The sequence below is a fragment of the Capronia epimyces genome, assembly GCF_000585565.1.
Source record: "Capronia epimyces CBS 606.96 chromosome Unknown aczIQ-supercont1.10, whole genome shotgun sequence".
NCBI classification, from domain to species: domain Eukaryota; kingdom Fungi; phylum Ascomycota; class Eurotiomycetes; order Chaetothyriales; family Herpotrichiellaceae; genus Capronia; species Capronia epimyces.
This window is the reverse complement of record NW_006912913.1, coordinates 48,857-76,611: the sequence shown is the minus strand read 5'-3', so window position 1 is coordinate 76,611 and position 27,755 is coordinate 48,857. Positions and strand designations below refer to the sequence as shown.

At 53.7% G+C, this 27,755-nt stretch overlaps 13 protein-coding genes across 13 annotated transcripts; 9 read left to right on the top strand and 4 right to left on the bottom strand.

Annotated features, from left to right (window-relative positions):
• Positions 1-85: 85 nt before the first annotated feature.
• A1O3_09567 (uncharacterized protein) lies at positions 86-1,342 on the top strand (the record flags this gene model as incomplete). Its single annotated transcript, XM_007739661.1, has 3 exons — positions 86-529; positions 583-732; positions 824-1,342. The coding sequence occupies 3 exons, from the start codon at positions 86-88 to the stop codon at positions 1,340-1,342; spliced, it is 1,113 nt and encodes a 370-aa protein (XP_007737851.1).
• A 447-nt stretch (positions 1,343-1,789) lies between these two features.
• Positions 1,790-3,073, top strand: A1O3_09566 (uncharacterized protein; the record flags this gene model as incomplete). Its single annotated transcript, XM_007739660.1, has 5 exons — positions 1,790-2,056; positions 2,126-2,306; positions 2,366-2,538; positions 2,601-2,703; positions 2,766-3,073. 5 exons carry the CDS (start codon positions 1,790-1,792, stop codon positions 3,071-3,073), a joined length of 1,032 nt encoding a protein of 343 aa, XP_007737850.1.
• A 522-nt stretch (positions 3,074-3,595) lies between these two features.
• On the top strand, positions 3,596-7,333 carry A1O3_09565 (uncharacterized protein; the record flags this gene model as incomplete). Its single annotated transcript, XM_007739659.1, has 1 exon — positions 3,596-7,333. One exon carries the CDS (start codon positions 3,596-3,598, stop codon positions 7,331-7,333), a length of 3,738 nt encoding a protein of 1,245 aa, XP_007737849.1.
• Positions 7,334-8,187: 854 nt separating this feature from the next.
• Positions 8,188-10,625, bottom strand: A1O3_09564 (uncharacterized protein; the record flags this gene model as incomplete). The annotated part of the gene is made up of 2 exons (XM_007739658.1): positions 8,188-9,213; positions 9,270-10,625. 2 exons carry the CDS (start codon positions 10,623-10,625, stop codon positions 8,188-8,190), a joined length of 2,382 nt encoding a protein of 793 aa, XP_007737848.1.
• A 569-nt stretch (positions 10,626-11,194) lies between these two features.
• Positions 11,195-13,026, top strand: A1O3_09563 (uncharacterized protein; the record flags this gene model as incomplete). Its single annotated transcript, XM_007739657.1, has 2 exons — positions 11,195-11,348; positions 11,402-13,026. 2 exons carry the CDS (start codon positions 11,195-11,197, stop codon positions 13,024-13,026), a joined length of 1,779 nt encoding a protein of 592 aa, XP_007737847.1.
• A 685-nt stretch (positions 13,027-13,711) lies between these two features.
• Positions 13,712-14,509, top strand: A1O3_09562 (uncharacterized protein; the record flags this gene model as incomplete). The annotated part of the gene is made up of 1 exon (XM_007739656.1): positions 13,712-14,509. One exon carries the CDS (start codon positions 13,712-13,714, stop codon positions 14,507-14,509), a length of 798 nt encoding a protein of 265 aa, XP_007737846.1.
• Positions 14,510-14,978: 469 nt separating this feature from the next.
• Positions 14,979-16,211, top strand: A1O3_09561 (uncharacterized protein; the record flags this gene model as incomplete). The annotated part of the gene is made up of 2 exons (XM_007739655.1): positions 14,979-15,220; positions 15,314-16,211. The coding sequence occupies 2 exons, from the start codon at positions 14,979-14,981 to the stop codon at positions 16,209-16,211; spliced, it is 1,140 nt and encodes a 379-aa protein (XP_007737845.1).
• Positions 16,212-16,601: 390 nt separating this feature from the next.
• A1O3_09560 (uncharacterized protein) lies at positions 16,602-17,758 on the top strand (the record flags this gene model as incomplete). The annotated part of the gene is made up of 3 exons (XM_007739654.1): positions 16,602-16,767; positions 16,819-16,896; positions 16,947-17,758. 3 exons carry the CDS (start codon positions 16,602-16,604, stop codon positions 17,756-17,758), a joined length of 1,056 nt encoding a protein of 351 aa, XP_007737844.1.
• Positions 17,759-18,388: 630 nt separating this feature from the next.
• Positions 18,389-18,966, top strand: A1O3_09559 (uncharacterized protein; the record flags this gene model as incomplete). The annotated part of the gene is made up of 2 exons (XM_007739653.1): positions 18,389-18,793; positions 18,877-18,966. The coding sequence occupies 2 exons, from the start codon at positions 18,389-18,391 to the stop codon at positions 18,964-18,966; spliced, it is 495 nt and encodes a 164-aa protein (XP_007737843.1).
• A 314-nt stretch (positions 18,967-19,280) lies between these two features.
• On the bottom strand, positions 19,281-20,989 carry A1O3_09558 (aspartyl-tRNA synthetase; the record flags this gene model as incomplete). Its single annotated transcript, XM_007739652.1, has 2 exons — positions 19,281-19,955; positions 20,012-20,989. 2 exons carry the CDS (start codon positions 20,987-20,989, stop codon positions 19,281-19,283), a joined length of 1,653 nt encoding a protein of 550 aa, XP_007737842.1.
• A 1,065-nt stretch (positions 20,990-22,054) lies between these two features.
• A1O3_09557 (uncharacterized protein) lies at positions 22,055-22,992 on the top strand (the record flags this gene model as incomplete). The annotated part of the gene is made up of 3 exons (XM_007739651.1): positions 22,055-22,100; positions 22,152-22,649; positions 22,709-22,992. 3 exons carry the CDS (start codon positions 22,055-22,057, stop codon positions 22,990-22,992), a joined length of 828 nt encoding a protein of 275 aa, XP_007737841.1.
• Positions 22,993-23,612: 620 nt separating this feature from the next.
• A1O3_09556 (uncharacterized protein) lies at positions 23,613-25,529 on the bottom strand (the record flags this gene model as incomplete). The annotated part of the gene is made up of 1 exon (XM_007739650.1): positions 23,613-25,529. One exon carries the CDS (start codon positions 25,527-25,529, stop codon positions 23,613-23,615), a length of 1,917 nt encoding a protein of 638 aa, XP_007737840.1.
• Positions 25,530-26,023: 494 nt separating this feature from the next.
• Positions 26,024-27,618, bottom strand: A1O3_09555 (uncharacterized protein; the record flags this gene model as incomplete). The annotated part of the gene is made up of 7 exons (XM_007739649.1): positions 26,024-26,578; positions 26,608-26,609; positions 26,635-26,757; positions 26,806-26,842; positions 26,900-27,025; positions 27,072-27,324; positions 27,377-27,618. The coding sequence occupies 7 exons, from the start codon at positions 27,616-27,618 to the stop codon at positions 26,024-26,026; spliced, it is 1,338 nt and encodes a 445-aa protein (XP_007737839.1).
• Positions 27,619-27,755: the final 137 nt, after the last annotated feature.

The window sequence follows — 27,755 nt, the reverse complement described above, 5'->3', positions numbered from 1 at the left end:
CTTCCCAACCCCCACCGAGCCCTTCACTCTAGACCTCCCTGGTTGGGGGTTCCCAACATCTCCTTATCCTCTTGGGACCTTCGACATGAATCTCCCAGATCTGGCAAGCACGCCAGCACCGCTTTCAGGATTTCCGGTTGGGAAGCCGTCTATGGTTCAGGACAGTCGGGATTTTGCGCCAGCCAGCCAGACACGCCAGCTTTCGCCAGCATCGAGGGGCACCCCAGTCCTAACGCCGCCGTTGAGTGACAGTGCGAGCTCCACAAGGCCTCACCCAGCCTCATCGATCCCACTCGCGCTGGTCCGCAGAATCGGCGAATATCCTTCCTTGCTAATGAAGGGAGCTTTCATGTCGCCACTTCTCCATCTGTCGCTCTATTCACTCTACAGTAATGTCGTTCCCGACATGACGTTGCTACCACAGACCTTGATGGCAATCGCCTGCGGCAGTGGCATAAGAAGTTCGGACAGTAGTCGGTTTTTCAGACGGGCCATGGACGCTGCGCGACAGAGACTAATCGCCAGTTTCGTGAGTGATGATGAACACGAATTACTGCGATCAATTGCTGACATACAGATTAGCCCACTCACCAGTGTATGGAACAGTGGGATGCATTGCATGCCATGCTGGTCTACGAAGTCGTGGACCTGAGGGCAAGTCTTATGGAAGCCACGGAGAAATGGAGCCATAAAGCGCCAGTCAAGGGGCTGCGTTCGCCTTTTCTTCTGAAAGTACGGCCCCCTTCTCCTCCATCTCTCCATCAGGTCTTCGGGCTTTCATCTTACCTTTCCGAGGCTTACGAGGCTTTGCTCATCGTCGCAGATGACAAATAGTTACCTCGGACATTATCCTCAGATCCGTAACCCTGATGTCGGCGTCTTCTCAGACCCGAACTCAAACCCATGCCCAGCAGCCACATCAGCATGGGCCCGCTGGAGGATCACCGAGACAGCTCGGCGAACGGTATTCTTTGCCAACATCGTCAACTTCTATGGCAACCGTGACCATCAAACCGGGAAGCAGACGCCGTATTATGAGCCGCTCAACGACGACCTCGTCCTCAACATGCCCTTGCCCTGCAACGAAGCCGCGTGGTCGGCGCGTAACGAGGAGGATTGGAGACTTGCAATTGACAGCCTCCCACCTCTAGCATCTCGCCTTTCGTCCAGCTGCAACAGCCTTGGATGTGAAACCGTCTCGTCGGAGATCTCGCTCAAGTCGATCTTTTCCAAATTCCCCAAAGAACATCTTCAAGCCGAGCTCGGGACAAAGGCTGGCTTTGGCGATTCCGACGAATTCAGGGCCCTCATAGTCCTCTGTGCGAGCGAACAGTTTGCTTGATTGATTCCATGACTGTAGGAGATCTTTTGGTCGATTGCTCGAAAACGCAGACTTGCAAATGCCCATAGACGCAGACTTACAAATACCCCAAAACAGACTTACTAATGCCCAAATCAAGGGTCACAGGTCAGGCATCATAGATCAAAGATCAAAGGTCAAAGGTCTGGCCATCTTCATGCTCTGCTTATTCAATCAAATCCTAAGAAGTGGGTCTGAGAGCGCAAGTGCCTCCGGGCCCCAGGCCTCCTCTGAGAAGACCAACCTACTCCGAAATCTTAATGTTCACAACGCTGAAGGAGATTGCGGATGGTAGCTATAGAAATGTGTATATAATCAGGTTCGCCCTCAGGTCGCCCTGGCCTGATACATCTCCGGCATCATTACGAGCCCTCACCCTTCCCAGTGTATATCCGGATATCCAGGTCTTCAAGGTTCCAAACTCACTCCATGCCTCAACCCGACCGCAGGATTTCCCCAGGTGGATGGGTTCTCGTGACAGGAGCCAACGGATACATCGCCTCGCACGTTGTCGACATCCTCCTTGATCAAGGCTACAATGTGCGCGGCACCGTCCGTAACGAGAAATTGTGGCTGAACAGATATTTCGAAACCAAATACGGCAAGGGGGGGTTCCAAACCTTCATCCTCCCGGACTTGGAGGATCAGTCTGCCTTTGACAAGGCTGTCAACGGTGTTTCGGGCGTCGTCCACATTGTTTGTTCCACCCAGTACTTCACGAGACAGTATGGTGCCGGAGACTCACACTAACCCCTCTGATTTCAGGCCACAGATGTGTCCTTCAGCACGGATGTCCACGCTGTTGTGGCCAAAGTCGTGGCTGGGACAGTGAACGTGCTTCAGTCCGCGGCCAAAGAGCCTTCTGTCAAGAGCGTCGTGCTGACCTCCTCCTCGTCGGCGGCACTGATTCCGGTACCAAATCAAGAAGGAGTGGTCGTCGACCAAAGTAAGTGAAGGCACTGGTCCATCAGCCACTGAAAGCCAATTCTAACAAGCTCCGCCTAGATACATGGAACGATGCAGCTGTGAAGGCAGCGTACAGCGGAGCAGCACCCGCAGAGCAACTGCCATTCTTGTCCTATGCAGCGTCCAAGACTGAAGGAGAACACGCGTTCTGGGACTGGGTGAAGACCAACAACCCAAGCTTTGCTGTCAACTCAGTCTTGCCGAATATGGCTGTAAGTCCGTGGAGCGGCCTGTGTGGCTTCTCATCTGCACCACTGACAATCGTTGACACTAGATGGGCCCGATCCCAAGCCCGGAAATGTATGGGAGCACCATGGGCTTTATCCGGGAACTTCTGGAAGGAAAGACGGATAAGAACATTGACATGTTCCCTCCGCGTAAGCTGAAAAGCGCCGTTCGCATCCTCCGGACCAGAAGAGGAACTGACTGTGGCAATCAGAGTGGTACATAGACGTCCGAGACATCGCGAGAGTTCACGTCGCCGCCCTGCTTGATCCCACCGTCCAGTCCGAACGACTCTTTGCATTTGCTGGCCCGTTCAACTGGAATGATATTATCCGGATCTTGAAGAAACTTCGTCCCGGGAACACGAATATTCCCGCGGCCCCTGAGAATGAAGGCAGAGATTTGTCGGATGTTTGGAAGGCGAGCAAGAGAGCAGAAGAGCTGATCCGTTCATTCTTTGGGGTCAAAGGCTGGATTAGTCTGGAAGAGAGTCTCGAGGCAGGCATTGTTGATCTTAAATGAGGGCGAGACGAGGAGGGCTGGAGGAAGGAGGGGGAAGGGTTCTGGTCGTACTACTCCTTTCTGTCTCTAGGTAGAGGTAGCTAGCCAGGTATTAGGTATTGTACAAGAACTGCTGATAACCTCAACGTCAATTGGTTCTTGCAGTAAACGAGTCGGAAGTAGCGCCATGGTAGATGGCAGCCTTTCTGAGACGAGAGACTAGATCTTGAAGTGTAACAGCCGGGAGATGTGGTGAATGGTGAGTGGTGAGTGGTGATGGTTTAGCAGATGGCCTGAAGTCTGAGCCTAATGTAGGGGCACAGGGCGGCATCACACTCGTCCTAAAGGGGATTAGACAGGTCTTGTCTTGGCGGGTTTGTCAACCGCGACGGCTAAGTTTGCGTGTCGCGTCCAACCACGCATACTGCTAGTTACTGGCTACATTCTTGTCGAAACACCAACAAATGGAAATGTTCCTCCCCAGTGGTCTCACTTGATCCGAATTTGACCTGACCAGATGGGACCGCAGGAGCTGTTGCAGCCATGCTTAACCTCTACACCGAAACGGCCTTCAAGGTGAGGCCTGCCACCACCGCCTCTGTCGCAGACTTCCAAATCCCCAGGTCCGACGGCTCATACAATCGGTCCAAATACTCCTCCAACGCTGCGACCAGTAGCAGCGCCTTTACCAGAAACGAAGAAACCTTCGCTGCAAACGTCCTTGCCTCGCAGAGCTCCATCTACTTCCGACAGTGCAAGTCCTATCCGAGAACATTCTACTGGAGCGTGGTGGGCAATGGCAAGGTTCTGCAGGTTCAGTGCGCGGATTACGCAAGGAGTGAGCTGGATGTGAAAGAAGCATACTTTACACTTCGTTTCGAGTTCCAGGACAAGATCCTGCCTCGGGGCGTGTGCTTCGCCGACCTGGAGACCGGCCACGAACTCCACGCCTTTGTCTGCACCGAGAAGAACGGGATCTTCGATCTGCAACTGCCAGCAGCGGCTTTCCGCGACCCCGAAGTACTGCGAACCGAGACTACCAGCCGATGGTGCAAACCCGTTGACGATTCATCGCTGAACATTGAGACCGTTCATCAATTTTGGGCCAGTAGCCCGTTGGAAGTCTTCATATCATTTGCAAGTGGCAAGCTACAGAAATTGACGAGGCGCTCGGTCAATGGAGCTTGGAAACAGGACAACTATGACGACAGATCTTGGGCAGCCTCTTTGCGTGGCATCGTCAGTCGACGTGGTTTCCTTGCAATCGAGCATGGTTCCAGTCAGTTCGATCCGAGAACGGTACAGGCCATGGTCACATCTCCCGACGGCAAATTCCTATTCACAGTCTGCTTGAACCACACTCTCAGAGTATGGAATCTCCTCACTGGAATTGTTGTGGCGACAAAGGATCTTCTTGACGTCGAGAGAGATCCAAATGATAGAACGCACTTGAACCCTGCCGAGGAAGCGCATATCCAAGTTTTCAAGCTTCCATTCGACAGGTACCCTTCACTCATTACGTATACACCTCACGATGGGGGCCACTTCAAAGTCTGGAACGTCAAGGGTGGATCAACAGATTCCGTCACGGTTGAGGACAAGTATCCGGGCTTGAGACTGAGCTCACCAGACCCGGACCCGTCGGGGAACACGGTTTGGTCCATGGTGGGATTCAAGCTGGATCCTGGGAGTGACTCCAAGCCTGCAGGACTGTGGGTGTTGTGGAGAAATCACAACTACCATCAACTGTACAATTGTCGGTTGGAATTCGGCGATCTGAAATCCTCGTGGGCCTCGAACTGGGTCAAATGTAATCCAAGAGCAGCAGCGAAGATTATTGCACCGGAATATGTCAAGGCTGACAGCGAGGATCCCGCCTCCAAATGGCTGGAGTTCTTCTTCTACCCCGGCCGCTATACCGACGCCACCCTGGAGACGGCATTGTCCATCTTCGCAGAAGCCACCGCCGTGAAATTGCCATCTTCGCAAAAGGGGGCTCCTTTGCGACAACGGCTGAGCGCAGTCGTGGCTGCCGGCGTGTCACTACGCAAATACGAGGAGTCTGATTTCGACTATGACCGATTCTGTACCGACACTGATTTCCATTGGCGCAATCTATATAGGATTGCGGAAAATGTGAATGAAAGTCGCAATGCGCCTTTGGCCTTGGCCTACGACGCATTCAGCGAGATGGTCTGGATTACAATGGCCGACAAATGCTGCGCGGTTAGAGAATGCAGCAAAATCGAACTCCTGCAGCAGAACAGACAGGAGGACATCCCGGACGTTGAAAGCATTGCGGCTCGGACATGGGCACACCGGAAAGTCAGCAGCGAAGACGGTGAAACGTTCAGTGACATTGCTGCTCTGATGACCGCCGCTAAAACATTCCGAGACTTCTTCAGCGCCGAACTTTCGAGCGATCTGAGCGTCGCCATCGAAGAAGAATTGTCTCTTGATGCTGAATATGTCACCCCGAATAGGATCACTGGCATCTGCAACAGCATTGGCTTGGTCGATGCCATCACCAACGAAATCTTCGAGCAGCTGGAAAGAGATCTTGCTCCAATTGGAGGGCTCTTGTCCCTGAACAATGAGTTGTTTCTGAGCGTCCTGGAGTTGCTGGTCAATGCCAGGACCAAGAGGCCAAAAAGTTCGATGCGGAATACACTTTTTGGGAATCTTTTATTGTCAGCCGGGGTGTTGGATACCACCACCTCTCAGCGAGATTTGCTCCTGGATCTGCTCGCTTTGGCCCTCTTTGCCGAAGGCGAGCTTAGTCAGGAGGAAGTGAAGCCGACAGGGTTCAATGCCTCGGAACTGTTCCATCACATTACTCCTCTGCTGAAACTCTGCGAACGAAACCTCTGGCTGGCGTCCCACTCGCGACTCGTCCCCCTGGAGATTATGGGCGCGGACGGACGTCCAAATGCGGCTCGTCGGCCGTCCTCCGCGGCAGAAAACAAGAGGCGGGTCTCAATCTTCGAAGACACATTGAGCAAGGCAGTCCGGCCACAACCGGCCGTAGAGCGGCCATTGATGTACGTGATCACCGACCAGTTGTCAGAGATCGATGACTGGGCATCTGGAAAGGATACGATTGCCGTCGAAGAGGGCGCCGTCTTCCTCCAATGCGATCTCCTCGCACAGCGCGAACTTGAACTGGCCACGGACTTTTTGCGCTTCCAGCCATCGACGTCTTGGTCAAGTTATGTCAAAGGACGGCTTGCCTTGGCCAACGGCAAGTATACCATGGCAAGCAACTATTTCCGGAAGGCCTCGTATGGCCTCGCATGTGGCAAAGCAGTTGGCAACCTCGTCGCTCTTTCGGCGGGCTTGTTGTCAATAATCGATGCGGAATGTTTCAACAATGGCCTCCCTTCATATTTGCATCATATCACTGCTCTGTTCGAATCCGCCGATGCGTATAGTGAGGCTGCCTACTTTGCACACTTGACCATGGAAGCCCTGCAACCCGGTCAGAAGGAACCATCGCCCGGTTTCCACGCAGAGGTGTTGTCTAGACTGTTCAGCGCAGAACTCAAACTCTCCAGATTCGACCGCGCCTACGCCGCCCTGGTCCAACTGCCTGACGCAGCACTGCAGCGATCTTCGGTGATCACACTCACCAACGCACTCTTAGATTCACAGCGCTCGATACTAGGCGCCCGCGGTGCAGTGGAGACGTTGATGTCCTTCCCCTGGACCATCTATCCCCAGCTTGCCCGTCACCTGGACCAGCATCTGGTCTCACTAGCAAAGAAGAACAGTTCCAGTGGCGCCAGATCCTCACCCTGGTCGGGTGGCGATGCCGGGTTCGATTACCTGAGTATCATGTACGCGATACGCCTGGCGCAGAAGGACTATCGCGGCGCGGTTTCTGTTTTGTACGATCGACTAAAACTGACCCGACGACTTGCAAGGGCTCGACACGATCCTCAGGCCACGGCGTTGCGGCACGCACTTTTGGCACTGATCAATGTCATGGCTTGTGTCCCCCCGGAAGAGGCTTACGTCCTGGCGGATGCAGACGACAAGAATGGATCAAATCAAGTAGGCCAAAACGGTACCGACACTTCAGGCAAGAGACGCCGCATCATCATTACTTTGGAGGACTTGCGCAAGGAATACCAACAGACCCTCGACAAATGCAGCCGAATCGAGCGTGGGGACTTTGACTTTGAGGTCGACGGGGAAAGCGACGACGACGGAGAGCAGCTGGCGAACCAGTCGCGACTGAACCTGTCTTCTTCCCATGCCGGCGACGCCATGGAGTTTTGATACTAAAAAGGGAGAATGGCCATCATCACACACAGACCGGCGGCTATGGACTAGCGACGTGGAAATAAATAGCGAGGGAGTTCCGGCCAGCAAGATGACGGACGATTCGTTCTCGAAACAGTGTAGCATACATAGCATACAAGGATGGCATGGCGTGATCTGTAGAAGAAAGAAGCCCAACATGTTTGAGTTGAACAGACTACGCGTTCCTGCTCCTGCTCCCGCTCCTACTGTGCTCATTCTGATCGGTCTATCATGTTATATGCGACGACAGTGAAACCAACACTAACAGGCTCGGGTATACCGATCCAGGCTACGGATACTCGCGGTGCTATTCAACCAAACCAGATGTAGGATATGAGCATCGCAAGCACAAACTGCAGGTTGCTTCGGAGCGTAGATGGCATTGCTCGTCACAACCATAATCACAACGCGTACTGCACGCCCCGAGGATGAAGACTGCCGAGGGCCAGGATGGAAAAACCGCATGAAGAAAAGACGACACAGCAAGACACGCACCTGAGGTGGCACAAAAGGACATTTTCTTTTTTTGTTTGGCGGCAAGGAATGCTCGACGAAACGAAACTGCAATTGTGTGATTAGAAACGCGCAACACGGGCACTACTACATACCGAGCAACGACAGTTCCGTGTCCGCCCTGATCTGATCGCCCTGGTCGTCCACCAAGTGCCTAGGTGGGCGCGAATCATTGAAATTGAAACCGTCTCGCGTCTCCTCCGAATCAACCTGGGGCACGAAACAAAGGCTAGCAGCTGCTTCGAGAAGAATAGCACCAAACCGACAGGACACTGACCTGAGGAGTCCGGGCTTGGTTGACCTTGCGAAGGAAGAGCTTAGTCCTCTTCTATTTCGCCTTCTTCGCTGCCAGAATGCACACCAGCCTCGGACAGCTGCGCCTCTTTCGCCTCTTTTGCCTCCTTCGTCTCTTTAATCTCTTTCCTGTCCGGCTCGGGCGTCTTGCTCTTCCGCTTGTCCCCCGAACCATCTGGTCGGTCGCGACGGTGGCGCTTCGCACTGGGGCGGCTGCTCTCGACGCTCTCAACATCACTACCATCGCCTCGTCTTCGGCGTCGCTCACTTCCCGCCACACTGCGCGATTCTTCGCCATAGTTGAGCTCGTCCCTACTGCTTCGTGGTTCTGCACGCAGCCGGTACAGGCGTTCTCGTTCTTCCTCGCGCTCACGCCGCTCACGTTCATATGAGCTCAGGTGCCGTGAAGGGGGCGATCGATCACGATCCAGGCGGCCATGTCGTTCATCCCGTTCTCTTCGTTCTCGGTCCCTATAAGATGACGGCGGCGGGCTCAATCCCAACGAGCTCGCCTTGCGGTATTGCTTCTCTCGAGCCGCCATGGCTTTCCGCCGATCAGCCTCGTAGGGGTCGACTTCAGGGGTTTTGGAAACCCGACTATGCCTTGGCTCTGTGCGGTGGCCATTTCGATGATCTCGATCATCTCCGCGCCGGGATTGTCTCCGTTCCCGGTCTTTCTCGGCGTCCTCTTCTTTCTCCTTCAACCGCTTAATGACTTTATCGAATGCAGACCTGCGCAGATCTTCACGTTCTATGGCATGGTACTCCTCTGTTTTCTCCACCCGAGGCTTCACGTCCTCCCAGGTGTCGGTGAGGCGAACCGAAGGCTCGAGATGTTTGATACGCGAGCGCAGCGCATCCACGGCACGCCGTTGGTGACGGTCTGCGGCATGCTTTTCATCTTCGCTTCTCCGGAGCACTTTGTCATGCAACCGCTGAAAGATAAGTTGAAGAGCATCGCGGTCGATGTTGGCTGTTCGGCGATCAGTAAGCATAACATCAAAGAAGTCATCGAAAGAGGTTTTCGGGGTAACCTCGTATCGTTTGTCCTGCAAGTTGTGTCAGTATGGCTGTTGAGCAACGAGGTTGGATAGGGGCGATGTACCTCGAGAACATCGTACACAGCATTCCGCCGTCCACGGAGGGCTCGTTCCTCCTCCTCTATCATGTCCCAAAACAAGTCCAGCGGTGTCGATCCAGACTGGCCCAGCATGGCAACATACCTGGGATCTTCCTCAATATCTGGCAGGATAGTCATCCATTTGGTCCCTGCCTTGATTTTTCCCTGAGTGCGAAGTTCTTGAAGAAGCTCCTGGAACTTGTCGCGATTCCGTCGCTCGCGTCTCAGTTTAGTGGCTTTCTGCTGCTGACGTGCATCATTGAAGGTTCTCTCGAGCGACTTGATGTGGTTCTCAAAAGCCGTCAAGATATCCGACTTACTCAGAAGCTTGAATTTGTCATCGCTCTGAAACCTCTCATTGGACTGAATGATCTCGTGGGCCTGCGACCATCTGGTGTAAGGTTCTAGGTCGAGCGCGTTGAGGATGGCCACGAGATCGTCCAACGCCGACTTTCGGGTGGCGGTTTCCTGTTCAATGTGCTGCTTCTTAAGCTCGACAATGTATTCTTCAAACAATTGCTTACGCTCGTCCTCGTTGTCTGTGGATCGAAAGACGGTTTCACCCTCGATGATTGGTCTTATCGTCTTCCATCGACTGTAGTATTTGATTTCAGGATGCGTCCTCAGCATGTTGCTAAAATCTGTGCGTAGCTTAGCCAGTCTTTCTTTGGCCTTTTCCCGTTCTTGTTGGCGAACCTCGACGGCAAACTTCTCAAAAGCCGCTTTTCTATCCTTGGGGTCTTTCAACGCTCTGTATTGCGGATCCTTGATGGTGGCCCTCATGGTTTGCTCCCAGGTCCAGTCGGGTTGGACGTTCGACCTCCGGAGCAGTTTCATAAACGCAGACTCCGCCTCCTCGAAACTTGAATAGTCGGGTATCACTTCTCTGGCGAGCGACGGCAGGGCGATCCCACCGGCGCCGCCAAAGTCATTCCGTGATTTTGAATCAAAGGGCGTGTTGTTATCGCGGTCACGATCACGGTCACGGTCTCGGTCGCGAGGGTTCGACAAGGAAGAAAGTGCCGTGACGCCGCCAGCCACAAAAGCAGGCGGTTGTTGGACTGGTTTGGGGGGCAATTGGACAGAATTGAGGGCATCTCGATATGGAGTGGGCATGTCCCATACTGTCTGCTTGGTCTCGGAATTTGAGTAGTATTTTCGGCCATCAGGTGTAGTATACTCTTTCCACGGCTGGGCAGCAAGCGCCTTTTCGAGAGGGGTCAGGAGCTCTGCCGGCTTGGACCATGTTGTCTCTTTCGTGACCACATTGTAAAAATAGACGCGGCCGTCGGGCGCGCGTGCTTCCTGCCACTGCGATGGAGTTGGTGGTAGGCCGTTCATGCTGAATGGAGGCCGCAGGACACTTTGTGATGCAGTGGTGAAAGGTTCAATGTGCTCGGGAAGGGCAGTGGCACCTGTCGGATCAGGCTCGTCCACGGGCAGCTGACGGAGATGGGTCGAAGATTGCAGGACTGGCCTGGGACGGTAGAGGCGCAAAAGAAGTCGGATCGTGAAGGTTCAGAAAAAGAGGCGGCAGGCTTTAGTACGGACATGTTGCTAGTACGGATACTGTAATAGCAGCCACAGAGCTACTAGACACCTAACTAGGTACTAGTAGTGGCTGGGGGGCCTGGGCCCCTAAGCCCTAAGGACTTAAAGGCTCCTAAGCCTCCTAGGGCTGAGGGCAGCGTCACAATCGTCCCCAATCGGGATCAAGCTGCGGGCAGTTGTACTTCGTACTTCCCCTAACAACCTGGAAGTCGACATTTGTCCTTACACTGCGCGGATCCAGCATCTCAACAGCCTGACTACCAGCACTGCCACTGACTTCTAGTGGGTTTGCTATGGAGTGCTTACACCAGAGTCACTCGACGAGTCACGCGTGAACATGCCTGATGCCCAACGCTGGCATGGAGTCTGAATTCTTCAAGGCGTCGCTGCTGGACGCAGTCATTCCGGATGACACCGTCACAGGCGTCTCCCAGCTTGTGGGCGCGGATGGAGAAATTCTGAATGATAACGGCCGTCTCCTTACTATCAAAGAGCGGGAGATCTTGTTCTTCGGTATGGAAGACTTCTCCTCAAGGCCTGTCGTGTCCTCTTGCTCATTTGTAGAGTAGATGAACAGTTGAGAACATATGCCGTGCTCCGTCTTCCTCATTGCGACGAAGACACCTTGAAGACTCTTCTCTCACGGCTGTCATTCAAGATAGATGTCTGGGCCTTCGACGACTCGGTGAGAAATGAGCTGGACGCAGCAGCACCGCCGCCCAAGGACTTGGTATTCACTCTCGAAAACATCCAGGAAAACGAGCCTATAGTCCTAGCCAGTCAATCACCGGACCGTGGCCAAACCCTGACCCTTATCTGGGAGGTTGAACTCGCAATCAATCGGCCTCGTCTTCGTACTTCCCAGACCAGCATTGTGCTTGTTCCTTCAGGCATCATCACTGCTGCGGAGGAAGGCGAGAATGGTCAGAACACAGACTTGACTCCTTTCCAGCCGCTCGACTCGAATGTCCTTGAGCCTATGCGCCTGATTCCAGGTCTTGACCGCACGCCGCCGTATCTTGCTGCTTCGAGGCTCGAACGAGTGCTGCCTGTCGCTTCGAGAAGCAAACCAAGAATCCACATACCCCAGGTTCCTTCTCGGCGGCACCGAGCGGTGCCTGCAGTGATCGCACGCGTTCATTATAGCAAGTTGAGCACCTTTTCTCCTTCGATGACGAATCTGGCCCTGCTGGACATTGAGATCATCCCCTATATTCCTGTGGAGGCTGTCGTTGAACATATTGATCTTGTGCTGGGGAACGGCCGAACCGAGTCTGTGATGCCGGAGTTCCTGCCAATGCATTGCCGGTCCGGAGACTGTCTTACCTTCATGTACAAGCTCTACCAGGGAATGGACTCTGGCGTCCCTTTGGCAAGAGCTGTTGTCAATCCCAATGTCGATATTCTCTCCATCAAAGTGCGAGTGGAAGTCACGCTAAGCTCACGTTGCCGGCCAGTGGTAATCATGGCCTGGACAACCCACGTTGATTTCACGCAGGCATTGAATCCAGCGTTCGGGCCTCCTGCGCAACCCATCCAGCGAGCGAACAGGCCCGCAAGTCTTCCAGTCAGCAGCGGGAACGGGCCATCTACGGCGATGATCGCCACCGCCACGAGCCCGCAGCCAACTTATGATGTTGCTTTGAGAAGTGGCCTCTCCATCACTTTTACCGCATCTGATGCTCCTGTTTATGTTGGACAAGCGTTCACCTGGAAGATTTTGGTGGTGAACAACTCTCCAACGCTGGCCAAGATCGCAATTATCCCATTGCCACGAATTCACCGCCAGACGACTCAGGCACAGCTCTTCGCCAGAAGGCACGCTCCAAAATCGTCCACGGCCTCATTCCATCCTAGCGAACGTCGGCATACGAAAAGCGGCGAAGATGCCGATATTGCACAGGCCGTTGTGGACGAAAACGTGGTATATGCCATGCACCATTCAAACCTCGTCCCTCCCGAGACAGATTTGATGACTCTCACAGCCGAGCTCCGAATCGGGCCACTGGCGCCAGGACAGTGTCATGAAAGTGAAATACAAATGGTTGCTTTTGAGTCTGGAACACTGCGGGTGGATGCCATGCGAGTTGTAGACCTGATTCAAGAGGCCGGCCAAGAAAATGTGAACACGAGTGTCATGGCCGATATCCGGAGTCTCCCAGACGTTGTGGCAAAGTCACTAGCTACTTGAAACAGCCACTTGGGAAGGCTCCAACGACACAGTGCGCTAGTACTCCTCCCTTCGCTGCTCGACTGGTCACTACAGAATAGGTGGGAGGCGATCCAAGATAGGCTTCACGGTTTTCGAGCGCCGAGCCTCGTTTCAGACTCTACTGTCTTTCCACGTGTTGCGTGAATGCGACCTCGCTTCGAAGCGCCATGAAGTCAAGCAGCAGCGATTTCTCATGTTGGAGATTAATCTTCGGTCGACTCTACCAATATGAAGCACTTTGCCATATCGGGAAGCAAGCATCGTCTATCCGATGATCGAGCGATGTTTACGATGTACAGGTCTTGAGCACATTACACTGCCATCTCTACATACATGTAGGTGAACATGTATTAATAGAAGCAGTTCAAACTCGACGTCATCGGCTCTTGGAGAACTTCATCATGCGCCACGGCACCGTCAGTGTCAGGCCGTCTGCTTCGTTACCAACAGCCAATCACACCGATGCTTCGTATTGGGGATGAATTAAACGGTTTCCGAATACGACGGCAAGGCTTAATGCTAACAAGGCGCAGTCGCAAATAAGCTACTGAAAGTTTCATATAAAAGGAACAAGAACCTGCCTCCCTCTCATGAGTGTCGTGTTCCAAAGAAAACGGCAAGATATCGACTGAGCCTGGACAGCAACGCCTTCACATTTGCACTGATGGCTACAACATTGGATCACGGCTACGATCTATCAAATCCCAAACAGGAGCAAGTTTCCCATTCTGACAACATGAAGTCCTTCTCCTGGTCAATTCCGTCCGAAGTGTCGAACGCCAGAGAACTCCTTGCACCGTCTGACTTCCATCCCGGCACAACGCTGCACATAGCCGCTCGCGGTATAGGGCCGCTACGTTGTGCACTTCTACATCCCGAGCTTGAGATTCCAGTGTTCGACGCCGGCGGCAGTTTGGCATATGTGTCCAGAAGGCAGAAGCGTTGTTCGGGCAATGCGGTGCTGAGCCATCCACAGCGGGGCGGTCTGATCAGTACATCATACTTCTTTGGGCCCAAACGTGAGCCGCAAATCAGACTGTTACAAGGTGCCGCCAGCGCCGCTGTCATCGGCAACGACGACGCCAATATCATCAAAGTCAGTGGCAGGTGGTCCTCACGGACGGTCTCATTCACGACTCCTGATGGCCAAGCATTTGAATGGAAATACGCTCGCACAAAGGATGCAAATGGAAAGAAAGTCAACATCATTGCCCTGCAACAGATAGAGACGCAAGAGTCAAAGCCTGATAGCGCAGGGAAGATCATTGCACAGTTGGTCCGGGGAAATGACACGCGTGCTGAGGGTTCCTCGAGGTGCAGCGCAGGCAATGGTGGGCAGCTCGTTTTGGATCAAGATGCTGCCATTTATCTAGATGAGGCGATGATTTTGGCAACATGTTTGGTGATGCTGAAGAAGGAGATTGACCGCAGAACAACCATGCAGATCATGATTCTGGCATAGCACATAGCACTGTATTTCTTTCAACAACGATCGAGCATTGATTTTCAAGCAACCTTGAAAGTCAGCCAGTTGTACCAACCTGTTGCATCTCTGCCTCTTGTATTCCCGTGCGATCTCAAGAAGAATGAAGGGCGATAATAGTACTAGGTGGCTTCCGGAATTTGGTTGTATCAACGGGGTGCAAGTTATAGGTCCCTGACCCAGGCGTAGTGATCAGGGTGCACGGATACTGGAAGATACTTCTTGTGCTTCTGTATGACGTTGTCAAACGCGTTTATTTGACCCGCCGTAAAACATCTGATGCCCGCCCGGAAAAATAAACGAAAGTACGTATGGAGTACACGCACTTGACTTGTAACCATGAACCTGCGCGCCGCAACCGTGACTGACGTTTTCGAGAATGTCCTGATGCTCTGCCCTTCGGCGCGGTGCGAATGATTGCCTCAGCCATGCTACACAACCGCCGAACATGAATCGCAAACGCCGCAACACCTCTTCGCCCGAGCCCGATGACTCTCCGGGTTCGAAGCCGCAGAATCACTCTGAAGTCGAGGACAGTTGGGACGACTCGGAAGAAGACGACAGCAAAGAACTCCCCCGGCTTGATGAGTACTCAGGCCAGGTGGGAGCATTCCCCGGGCTCGCGGACGATGGCGACGAACTCTTCTACGGTCCAGCCTCGGATGGGGTTGACTATCTGCGTATGGTGCGGTAAGTGATCCTGCCTTGACAGAACCTTCCGGTCGCTGAGTTGTTCTCTGCAGAGTTGGTGCCTCCTGAACCATACTGACTCGAGCATCCCAGATCTGAAAGAAAAGGCATTCCGTACATTTTGACAGCACCGGAACAGACAGGCGACGAGAAAAACAAAGCGGAAGAGCCGTCGTGGCCAGTTCAACAAGGAGGCTATTATCATGATGGTGCATATACGGCCATCCCAAGTCAATCTACACCCGAAGGAGAACCCTTGTCCTTTGCACAAAAACACTACTACGACTCGCTCCTCGCCCAATTCAGGCTCGTCCAAGCGACCATGCGCTGCGTACCTCCGCTGCACGAGATCCAAAATCTTGCACCATCGCAGTTTATTTCCTTTCCGGAAGGTTCTCGAAAAGCACGTCTGCAATGGGAATCCCATATTGTGTCCCACGATCCACACCCTGTCCAAATTGCGTGTATGGACCTCGGTTCCGTGTTCGAGCTAGTCAGACTTCTCAAGAGAAGGCTGCATGTTTTCCTTCAACACAAGGAGCAGGCAGTCATCAAGCGTGTCGGTGCTTGGGTGTGGGCTGTCTTGGGAAGATGTCCAGATCGAGGGGAATTGTCGAGTGAGGACATTGGAGAGATTAGAGGGCTGGCGCAGAAAGCTGCCAAAGTGCACCAGATACTGGCTGGAAAGTTGGATGGCACCACATCAGATGAGGAGATGGAAACTGACATCGGGACTGAACCGGATTTGATTGAGCAGCGCGACGCTGGCCAGGACCGGGGGGTTGTAGGCGGAGAGGATGGCTTCATAGGCGCGCCAGAAGAAGCATTGAGAAACCCTGAGCTACCTACCAATGCCGGCACCCAGGGTCCAGAACAAGACAGGTTGATCGAAGTCACCTTGGACATGCTTCTCACTGTCGCGGGCGAAGTGTATGGCCAACGAGATTTGCTGGACCTACGGGTCAGATGGGAAGATGGGAAAGGCGGATGAGAATTTGAAATTGAATCAAACAGTGAAGTATGCCACGACTTTAATCTTGCCTGCGGATGGCCACTTCGCACACAACCTTCGTCGCTGTCTCAGGCGCTGAACACAAACACACAACCCCATCCCTCTACCTTCCATGCGAGCCATCTTATCGTTCTTCGAGTCCTGCCGTCTGCGTCTGCATCTGCGTATGCGTCTCCACGAACTACCACTAGTCCACGCATTTCAAACGATCGAAACCGCACTCGAGAACCTGCATGATCGAGATCAGTCCCACAAGCCTCAGCCTCTTGTTACACAAATCCTCCCGACCCGGTCTTCACCATGTTTGCCATGCCAGCCCTGCATTTGACCTGCCTCCTTCTTTGTTTGCCGGGCCTCTTCCACCAAGTCATGGCCAACTATAACCCCGACATTTCCAATGGCACTTGCTACTACGCGGACGGAGAGGAGGCCCCTTCCAGATTCATTCCATGCGGAAATGAAGCCATTGGACACAAAGCATGTTGCGAAAGTCTGGATATGTGTCTATCGTCCAGTGCTTGCTACAACGGACAATGTAAGCCAGACATATGTAGCCTCACCTTGCATCTCGAGCTGACAGTGCAAGACGGCGTGACCTACCTAGCTGGCTGCACCGACTCGACTTACGACGACCCAAGATGTCCAGATAAAGGCGACTTTTCAGGTACACGTGCAGAAGTCGGTTTCTTTTCCACAACTACTGACACGGTGCAGGGCAAACATGGGCAGGTCTAGTCTATTGCAATGGCACCTCAAACGAATGGGTCGCCTGTGAGGACAGCGGAGCCACTGTCTCGAGTCCTGAACCCTGCTGGTGCCCTTCGACCTCAAGGACGGTGGCGTTTACTGATGCCCCCCAACTCACCAATATCATGTCGCTGCCGAACATGTTGGGTGCAAGTGTTACTTGGATGGACAGAGCAGCGTATGAGTCGGAACACTCACTTACTCTCACCACCTCTGCCGTCTCCCAGACATCCGACCCCGGCAGTATCACGACCTTGCTACCACCTGTGTCGGTTCCCACCACGCTAAGCCCGACCACTTCTTCTACCTCTTCCTCGTCTACAAGCTCCGCCAATACCACCTCGATAGCGCCCGCAACACCTGCAAGTGTGACAAATTCCTCAGGGCTGGGTACGGGGCAAAAGATAGGAATAGCACTCGGATCAGCCGGCGGCGTGGTTTCAATGTTACTTCTGGGCTGGTTAGTCGCGAAGAGAATGCGCGGTCAGAAGAAGAAGCACCGCTCGACTCCTCCCATGGTCGACCTCAGCAGACCTCATCCAGAAATCTCACAGACGGAGGCTGAAATGAGAAGTCCCTCCTGGTCAGGTCACAAGTCGGAACTACCCGCGGATGAAAGCACAAACCTATCACCCTCACCGAACTACCAAGAATTTCAGCGACCACTAAGTGGAGAAGTAGAGGGAAGTCCATCCCGACTGTCTCCCACAAGAGCCACGTATGATGGTGGATACAGGATGCCAGGCCACAAGGGCACGTATTATGAGATGCCTGGATAGGTCAAGAGAAGATGTCAGTTTGTCAGGGGGCATTAGAGCAGGCTGATTAAAACCAAAACCCTCTAACAGAAGGCTTTGTATATCGGACAGGATCTGTGGTCAGAAGGTTCTTGGTGCAACCGTCTGTCATTGCTGGATTCTTGTATGGGCGACACCTGGGGTCTTCCAAGTTCCGTACAACTTGCCAGCCTTGTGACTTTCAGCCTTGCCCCCACCACTAGTAGTGCATGATCCGATATCCGCTTTGCTGCGTCGGCAAGATGTTCGGCTCCCCCGCACACGAACATTGCCAGGCAGTCTGCCGGAGCCGAACACGGATCTAGACATATGTGTAGGAGGGTTTGTAATGATAAATCACAATGATGCTGCCGAATCCGTTCATATATGCCTGTACAGGTACTTGTCATGTGTAGTTGTTGACCACACAGTCTGACTTGACTACATATTCTCCCCGTCTTGCCCGTCATCTGGCGCTTCCCCAACGACTTCCGGACAGTGTGCTTCGAATCGAGGATAATACCCATAACCCAAGGCGATATCTCACTCACTCACTCTCTCTCTCTCTCTCTCTCTCTCACTCTCACTCACACACTCTCTCTTTTTTCGTTGCACGAATTCTGTGACGCCAACATGTCGACGTACCGAGGCCAAACGCCGCCCTCCTCCCCCGTCGACCCCCGCATCATCTCGTTCTTCGAGCACTTCTACGCCGTGTCGGACAACCCGACGGCGCACGAGGAGTACGCGCAATTGCTGACCGCCGACGCCGACTTCATTATGGGCAGCAAGAAGGTCCAAGGCTACGACGCCATCCTGGCGGCCCGCAAGGCGCTGTGGTCCGGCCCCGTGCAGACGCGGCACCACAAGCTCGACAAGATCTTCCCGTTCGGCCAGGGCAGCAGAGAGGTCATGCTGTACGGAACCGTCGACTACGGCCTCAAGAACGGAAAGGCTGTCAGTATCGACTGGGCCGGTAAGGCTGTGCTGGTTGATGTCGACGGAGAGCTGAAGATGGCGTTTTATCAGGTCTATTTGGTGAGAAAATGCCAACCTTGGCTCCCTATCAGAGTTACATGTACCTACATGTACTTCTTGGAGGCAGAAGTCTACCTTCTCAGAGCTTCAAGTCCACGCCTACATCTATGCCCCAGAGCCCAGAACCCAGAGCCCCGAGTCCAGAGCCCATGCTAGAAGTCTGCAAGTCTTGAAACGACGAGACTGCAAGCGATACTTCCATTGTGTTATGACACCGGCTAATACAATCACGAAACACAGGACTCGACCCCGGTCGCGAACGCTGCCAAGGACTAGTTCCTCCCGCCTGCAAATATGGATGTGAATGTGAATGTGGATGGAAGTGAGATAATTCAATTCAATTCAGTTCAGTTCATGGCCCGAGGCTTTGCTCTTTTCTCATTGCAGGATCTACTCGTTAGTTTATGCTTCTAGTTTCATCCCGTGTGATAACCTTCACGTCCCACTGCCTCATCATAGAACCACAGTCGTGAATGACTATGACTCCTCATGGCCTCAATCTTTGCGGGTCGCGAGGGAACGGCGTGGCTTGCCTGACATTGTCCAAGCCCAGGAAGAACATGACGATTCGGTTCAATCCGAGGCCTCCGCCGGCGTGCGGTCGACAGCCTTGCCTGAAGGCATTGACATAGTCTACAAACCCTTCGGCGTCCGGGTCGAGCCCTTTGCTCCTCATGGAGGCCTCGAGCTCCGCAGCATCGTTGATGCGTTGAGCCCCGGACATGATCTCCTCGCCGCGCATGAAGAAATCGTACGAGTTGGACAGCTTGGGGTCGGTAGGATGCTGTTTGGTGTAGAACGGTCGCACCACCATGGGGAACTCGTCGAGAACGTAGAAGTCGGTGTCGTACTTCTCGCGGATTAATTGGCCCAATCTCTTCTCCTGCGCCGTTGTCAGGTCCGTCACGTAGTTGTCCTGCTCTGTGGTGTCGACACCGGCGTCGCGCAGGATCTTGATGCCGTCAAAGTACTTGAGTCGTAGGGCTTTGCCATCTTTGATTCGGAAATCGCCCGCCCGAGGGAAGTATCTGTGAACCACGGCGATCTCGTCTTTATAACGCGCCTGCAGCTCCTGGATTATGAACACAATCAACTGCTCTGCGAACCCGAGGACCTCGTGGTAATGGTGGTCAAAGACCATTTCGAAATCGAGGCCGGTAAACTGGAGAAAAGTCAGTGGTTCAAACTACGAAAGGCAGGAAGGCTCGGAAAACATACTTCACACAAGTGTCGATGGGTGTTGCTGTTCTCGGCACGGAACACTGGCCCGACCTCGAACACACTCTCACAGTCAGCGGCGATTAGCATCTGTTTGTACAGCTGCGGGCTCTGCGCTAGAAATCCACTCTTGCCAAAATAGTTGCTGACCTCGAAGACACCGCTTCCACCCTCGGTTGCGGCACCAAGGATTTTGGGCGTGTTGAATTGTCGGGATCCGCTCTTCCGCATGTACTCTGTAAACAGACCCTCGACCGCATCGGAGATGGTGAAGATGGCTTGATTGCACTCTGTCTGGAGATCGATGACACGATTGTCCAGTCGGGTCTTCAACGTGACGATGGGGGCCCCCTCAGCATCGACCTGCCCTTCCTCTGCTGTGGCCGGCGGTGGCCGCTCAGCGTCCTTGACCTGCATGGGGAGTTGCTCGGCGGCGCGGGCGAGAAGATAGATCTTGGTGACGTGGAGTTCGAGATTGCTGATCGACGCAGAGGCGACGGGAGGGTCGGGCTTCTTGATGAGTCCGGTGACTCGCACGAACGAGTTCACGCTGAGCGAGACGGCCCATTTCACCATTTGCCTGGATACCGCCTCTCCATTGGCGGCGACCACCGCCTGGACCGTCTTGCCCTGCTGCCTCAACATGAGAAAGGCCAGTTTGGCGCTCTGGCTTCGGCTATTGTGGATTCTTGCGATCACCGTCACCTCCTTGTCGACATGGTCTTCGCCGAGCTTCTTCAGATGTGTGATGATCGGACCCTCCTCCTGCGGTAACTCGCCGTATTTGTCCTTGGCCGTGTCCTCGGAGGTTTGAGCTTGTTGAGCCGCCCTCTTCTCTTCGTCTGCCTTTTTGGCCGCCGCCTTCTTGGCTGCCTTCTCAGCCTCCTTCTGTGCCTTCTTCAATGCGTTCTTTGAGGGGGCCCCGTCCGCGGACACATTGGGGTTGTCTTTGGCGTGGGTAGGGAGCGAGGATTCCATGATTGCTGTCTGCAAGTGGTGAGTAGAGGACTGGAAGCCAAGTAAGACAACTCCCACAGATCGTATAGGAGTAGGAGTCAGATGTGAGATGTTGAGTCACTGAGGCTTTGCGGGCAAAAAATGGGCTTGCAAAAAGTGGCTGCGGGGAAGAACTACAGGTGGCACTAAACAGGTGGCACTAATAGGTACTACTAGTAGGTCCCTATTTATTGAGCACCTTCTCTTACGAAATTTCCAGTCTATCGTCTACGTTACTCTACTGCCTACTTCGAGTACGTTACTCTGTTGAGTACCTAAGTATCTAGGTACCTAGGCACCCAGGTACGTTGCTCTGTCAGGGTGCTCGTAAGACTACCTAGTACAAGAGAGGCCTAATTCAGCTTAGTATCTCGGCAGACTTACCTATCAAGGAGGATTTACGCCCTAGTACAGTACTAGTATATAGTCCGTATATTTCATATCGAAGACCGTCATGTTGTCCACTCATTATGAGGACTGGACCCGTGCTGAATGGTACAAGTTCCCAACCAAGGAAAGGCCGTCTGGTGGTGTCGTCCAAATGAAGATCAGCTAGGAACACCTAGGAGTGACGGGGTTGTGCTCGAGCGAGTACAATGAAGATGGTTTTATTGAATTCGATGTGTGGAATTGATATTTATCTGACTCCATGCCCGCCTTCTCAGAGTCACCTTTTCAACAAAGACATAGATACGGCTGTAGCTATTGCAATCACCAAAGCCAAGCCGTGGCTGACGACCTGTTGTTGTATCCGTTATCAGAAATCACTTGGACAAAAGTTACCGGTACTTGAAGGTTCACTTTGTGATGCAATGGCATTTGAGCCGTGCGTCATTCACCGCCCGGAGCCTTGAACCCAGCCACTCATCATCGAACACAGCAGGATACATGTGTGATTGAGATTCACGAGGCTCAGGATGTAATTTTTACAGAGTTCATCACCGGTCTCCTCTCGCTCCTCGACCTTTTCAAAAAGCATTCAAATTGCATCCTATATCTCAGCTCAAACGTCCTCGTCCTGTCCACAAGTTTGACTGAAGGAGAGGGATGCTGGAAGGACAGGCCAGAATCTTGATAAGTGGTGCCGGTCAAGGTACGGAATGGGCTTTTCACCGTTGCTCTAGCGCTAACTTGCTCGCCGAAGGAATCGGGAGAGCCATAGCAAGACATTTTGCATCCAAAGGCCACAAGATTTTCATCATCGACATCAACGAGGACAGCCTCCGCTATACAGCGGAGGTACATCTGAAGGAGCATGCAGATCGAATGGGCTGGGCAAAGTGCGATCTGCGCAGCGTCGACGAGATTCGCGCCACGGTCAAGAAGGCTGCGGAATTCCTGGACAACCGCATCGACTTCTTGATCAACAACGCCGGGATATCATCACCGTACTGGAAGGACGGGAAGACCATGGCGGATGAATCCGTACTAGAGCAATGGCAGGCCTATGTCGACACCAACCTGACTGGGCCGTTCGTCATCTCGCAGGCGTGTATTCCATACATGAAGGTCGATGGACAGGCAGACAGGATCAAGCAGCCCGGATCAACCGTCGGCATGGCAGGACCGTGTATCGTCCACATGGGCAGCTTTCGAGCTCTCGTTTCTGATCCGAACCAGGAAGGCTACGCCGCCACGAAAGGTAGCCTGCCCTCTATCATCGCTGCCGGGGTAGTGGCTGACCAAACTGAATCTCTGCAGCGGGCTTACTAGGACTGACACACAGCATGGCGGTTTCTTTGCAGACGTTCGGCATTCGTGTCAACATGGTCTCGCCCGGTCGGGTCAGGGCAACCCACGAAAGCCGCTCTGGTGACCAAAATGAAGAGGAATGGGAGGTCAAGGCAGATGATGTTGATGTCCATCCCGTCAATCGAGCCGGACTGCCCGAAGACATCTCCGAAGCTGTTGAATACATGCTCGGAGCAGGCTTTGTGACGGGCCAGAATCTAGTGGTTGATGGTGGCGTTACCAAGGTTAAGTGAAAGGCTCGAGAAATATATCTTACGCCTTGCCGTTGTCAGTCTAGAGCTCGTTAAGTGGAAGTGGAATAGGCCGATCCATACCTAAAGTATGGCAAAATAGTTGTGCATGACAGGCGCCATAACACCCAAATATGTAGGATACTCTAGGACCATGCTGATTGAACCAGTATCTATCTTATAGAGACATTTGCCATCCCTTCGTAAGATACAGTGTACACAAGGGAGGCTCGAGAGAGTGATGGCTCGAACGGGATCAGGATCGGGGTGGGTCTGAAGAAGTTGCCCCAAATAGCAATCTTGTATACGCGGGAACTACATGGTGAAACTATATAGTCCGCCCCTACAGACGCTGATGGTATCCGTATATCCGTCGTATGGCCAATCATGCTGTACCCTAGGTGCCCGGCTATCATCAAACTCCCCTATTAGATCTGTAGCCGGCCGGAACTCCTCGCTGGTTGCTAATCACTGATAATAACGTCCAACCCCTCTCTCTCCTCCTTCCTCCTTTCTTGTGCACCCCTCGCTCAAAGTCCAGCTTGAGCGTGGTTCTACAAAATCATCTGAGAAAGACTGCCAAGCGCAGCTATGCCTTCGTTTGTCCTCTGGTCGAAAAGCGGTCAGACTTCACGCAAAACAGGGTTGTCCGGCAAGCGTTCAAAAGGAATGCGTACTTTCCCTGCACGTCCGGACGCCTGGGCCTGAAAGCCCGAAGCGATTGATTCTTCACCGAGGTTATGAAACAGGCTCGAAGGTCCCATCGCGTCTTGAACTATGGCGAGCGCGTCGATTTGGATGCCCCTCAGCGTTTCTTGGTTTGCCAGAATCGATGCAGTATGGGGGCCATCGGTAGGGGTGGTCACCAACAGATTGTGGAGGGCCCGAAACACACCAAGGCTCCGCTTGGCAAGTGGCCAGCGATTCGAGAAGGCCTCGAGAATCTCGATTCCCAGAGTAACGTCCCCGTTGAGGTCATGCTCCCTGACACGATCAAGATGCCCCTGCTGCAAACAGAAGATCAGTAACAGACAAATCACGAGAATCCGGTTGAGGGTGCTGTGGTGGAGCATCAGATGGCCTTGTCGAAGAAGCACGGCGCTGCACTGGAGGTATTTCTGGATTGACTGGTACAAGTGGCTGAGCTGGTCCCGGGAGTAGTAAGTGTTGAAGCGGGAAGGACAGTGCAGAAGAATGAGAAGGCCGTGATAGCGCACGTTCAGCCACGGGATCGTGTCGTGAAACGAGATCTCATCGTCCTCCAATTGTGACAGGAGGCACCCATTGGCATACCAATCGTCCAGGTTTGACTTGAATCGATCAATGACGCCTTGTCGGTCGGCATTGCCGACGTTGATGCTGGAGATCGGGTTGGAGAGGTGAACCTGCTGCAGGATCTTGCCCTCAAGCTCCCGCAGGGCAATGGCATTTCGACACACCTGGAGGATTCTGCTGTGCCGGACCCGAGATGGAGAGGCATACTCGTCGATGGTGACCGAAGGAAGCGGGACGTTTACATTCTCGTCATTAATTGCCACAGGAAGACCAAACGAAGCCGCAATTTCGCGGTCCAGCGCGTAAATGCTCCAAAATAACCGGTGTCGTGTCTCTACTTCCTGCAACGTCAGGCCGTGCTCCGTCGACGACCGGCGACTGAGCCCGAGAGCGATGGCCTGGCGCCCGAGCAATCCGGTCAACAGCCACGGCGAAATCCCGTCCGGGTCAAAGACGGAATAGATGGTCACCAACATCAAGATGCCAGTCGACTCGACATTCGGCTCGGCCAGGCAGGAGTTGACAAAATATTTGTAGGGGACGGTCATGGTTGCCAATGCTTCATCCGATAACTTGCCAATTCGATGTAGAGTTGCAGAGCCGATGGCGCAGAGAACATATACGAGGGGGGACACTTCATTCGTGTCACTGGGAAGGCCGCGGGTGGAACGATCAAGGTCCTCCAACACCTGCTGCCGGTCCAAAAAGGGGTATGCTTTGTGGACGTGACGAAAGTAAGCTTCAACGAGATGTCGTCGCTCGGCCCAAGCAGGCAGCCGCAATTTCGTCTTAGGCTGGTGGCGGTCAACATGGCTTTGTAGCGCCGCCCCAGCATCATCGGACTCGGGATTGGGACCCTCGGCCATCGTCGTCGACGCTGCGGACGTGGCCGTGGCTGTAGGACTCAGCATTTGGGAGCCGTCCACGACGGAGACATGCTGAGACAACCATTCTATCTGTGACTTGAGCTCCATGGCCTCCGAGGTGCTGATCGAGTCACTCTTGCTGGGAAACACGCAGCGAACGCCTCGAGCGACGCATGCTGAACACTCTGGGAGCGAGCGACAGCACTTTTTCTTTCGTTGTCTGCATCGGTAGCAGGCCAGCCCGGCACGACCACCCTGCTCACCAGCCTGCTCACCGCCCTGCTCACCACTATCGAGACGCGGTCTCTTCGCAGAAGCCTCAAGCCCACCTTTGTGGGCGGCAGGCGCCAGGCGGAAACGTATGTAGGATCCTTCAGCAGTTGGTGGACTCTTCGGCATAGTGGCAACGCTCGACCAGAATGATAGAGGATCACGGAGGGGCCGCCCAAGAAGATCGCGGACGGTGTACTCATGATGCCGGCGGGTGGTCGAAGTGAAGAGTGACGATGCCAACGTAAAATTGCCCAACTTGGCCGCCTATGGTGCAATCAAGCTCCCTGGCTTATCGACGACACGGTGAGGGAGTTGCGGACTTCGAGATAGGCGGAGTGTGTCCCACTTTCCATGTTGGCAAAGAACTAGTCGGATCACGACATTGGAGGTGCGTTGTCGTGACTCGCGAAAACCCGCATGTTCCGAGAATTGACGGTTTGACGGTTTGACGGTTTGACGGTTGACGGTTGACGGTTGCCGCTGCCGGTGCACTGCGCTGATGCTGGCACCAGAGGAACCCGCAGCTACACCATGTACAGTACAACTTACTATGTACATGTACCTAACGCACTGTATCTCGCCGACAAGCCAACCCAGCCCAGCCCGTCACCCTCCAGCCCTCAAAGCCTTGCCTGCGGTGCTTGAACTGCCAGGCCTCTGCTCGCACGACGCCGGTCCTCCAAGTCCTCTGCCGCCGCCGTTCTGAACGCCCTTTCCGCATCATGTTCAGTCAGCCACACGGGGTCTAGCCGGTTGGCAATCCGTTTCCTGAAGTCAGCATCGCACTCGGGATTCCCAGCCCGCGTCTGCTCAAACCGCTTGTGGGCGCTGGCCTTCCCTTGGTGCACGAGCGCAAGCACTTTCGCCGCATGAGGTCGCCTTATCCGCTCATACAGGCCAAGCACCCGGGCAATGAGCTCCGGGGTGGCTGCTTGGTCACTGAATACTTGCGTCGGGGGGAACACTTCGTCAAAGGCCAGAGACAGCGTGTAGGCGTCGTCGATGGCCAGTGAAGCACCTGCTGCGAAAGCACCGCCGTGCGTATGAGCGGCGTCTCCCAGCAAAGTGACACGATCGGCAAAGGTCCATTGGTCTAGTTCACGCCCGGCAACATTTGCATACCGGCGCAGCCAGGGGACTCGTTCGATGATTTGGGGCACGACCGGATGCCAGTCCTACAACCGGGCGAGTTAGCTCCCCGGACACCTGTTGAATGAGAGAGACATGTCACTTGCCCGAAACTTCTCCCGTAAAGTCTCAACACTGGCTGGTGCATTCCAGACTGGCTCGTTGAATTCCGGGTCTGTCGCGGGATCGGCCGTGAACGAAGCTGTGACGGCGAATTGATCCGATCCTGTGTTTTCATGAGTGACTGACGCTTCATGTCTCGTGCAAGCCGTACCTATTCGTGTGCCAAAGAAGAATCCGTCTGGTCCTGTCTGTCGTTCGGTCGCCTGGTCAGCGGTACACGGGTCGGCTGGATCGAGGGTGCATACAAAGTGCGATGAATTTTGGGGGATGTCCTTCAGATCTTCCACCAGAGAATAGTCGAATGTTGACCGAAGCACAACATCTCCATTCCACACAAGCTCATGATTCGGGACAAAAACTCCCCTGACGCCCTGTATCTCTCAGCTTCGTCCCCAATTGAGTGATCCAACGCCGTACCGATCTGATCCCATCCGCACCGATCAGGATGTCAGCATGAACCCTGGTGCCGTCGGAAAAGGTGACGGTGGCTCCGCTCGACCTGTCCACCTCGACATTCACAGCCTTCTTGCCCAGATGAATGGCCTTGGGAGGTATGTGTGCGAGGAGGGCTTTCTGCAGTTTGGCCCTGTGCATTCGGGCAAACTGGTGCCGCCATTCTGGCACATTGTGGTTGAGGTCCTGGCCCAGGATCTCTCCAGTCTTCCAATGCCTGAAACTGTCAGGTTTCCAACTTGTCTCAGACATCCTGACACGATGCTCACTTGAATATCATGGGTATCCGGTTTTTGTTGCGCCACCCAACCTCATCTGTGAGCACTTCATGTACACCCAGCTTTTCCAAAGTTCTCAACCCATTCGGTGCAAGGCCCACAACTGCCCCAATCTCCTTTAGCTCTGTCGCCCTCTCGTAGACGTTCACATTGAGATTCGGATTGTGTTGGAGTGCTACCGCCAATGTGAGGCCGCCAACGCCTCCTCCTACGATCGCAACTTTGAGAGGCATGATGAATGTAAATCTATAGACAAGACAGATGCGACGGTGTAAGAATAGTCAGCCTTTATCTATAACACTTCAAGTAGCCTCGCCCAACATAGCCCAGGTCCGTACGGACTACACACTGCTCCCTATATTGTGGACCG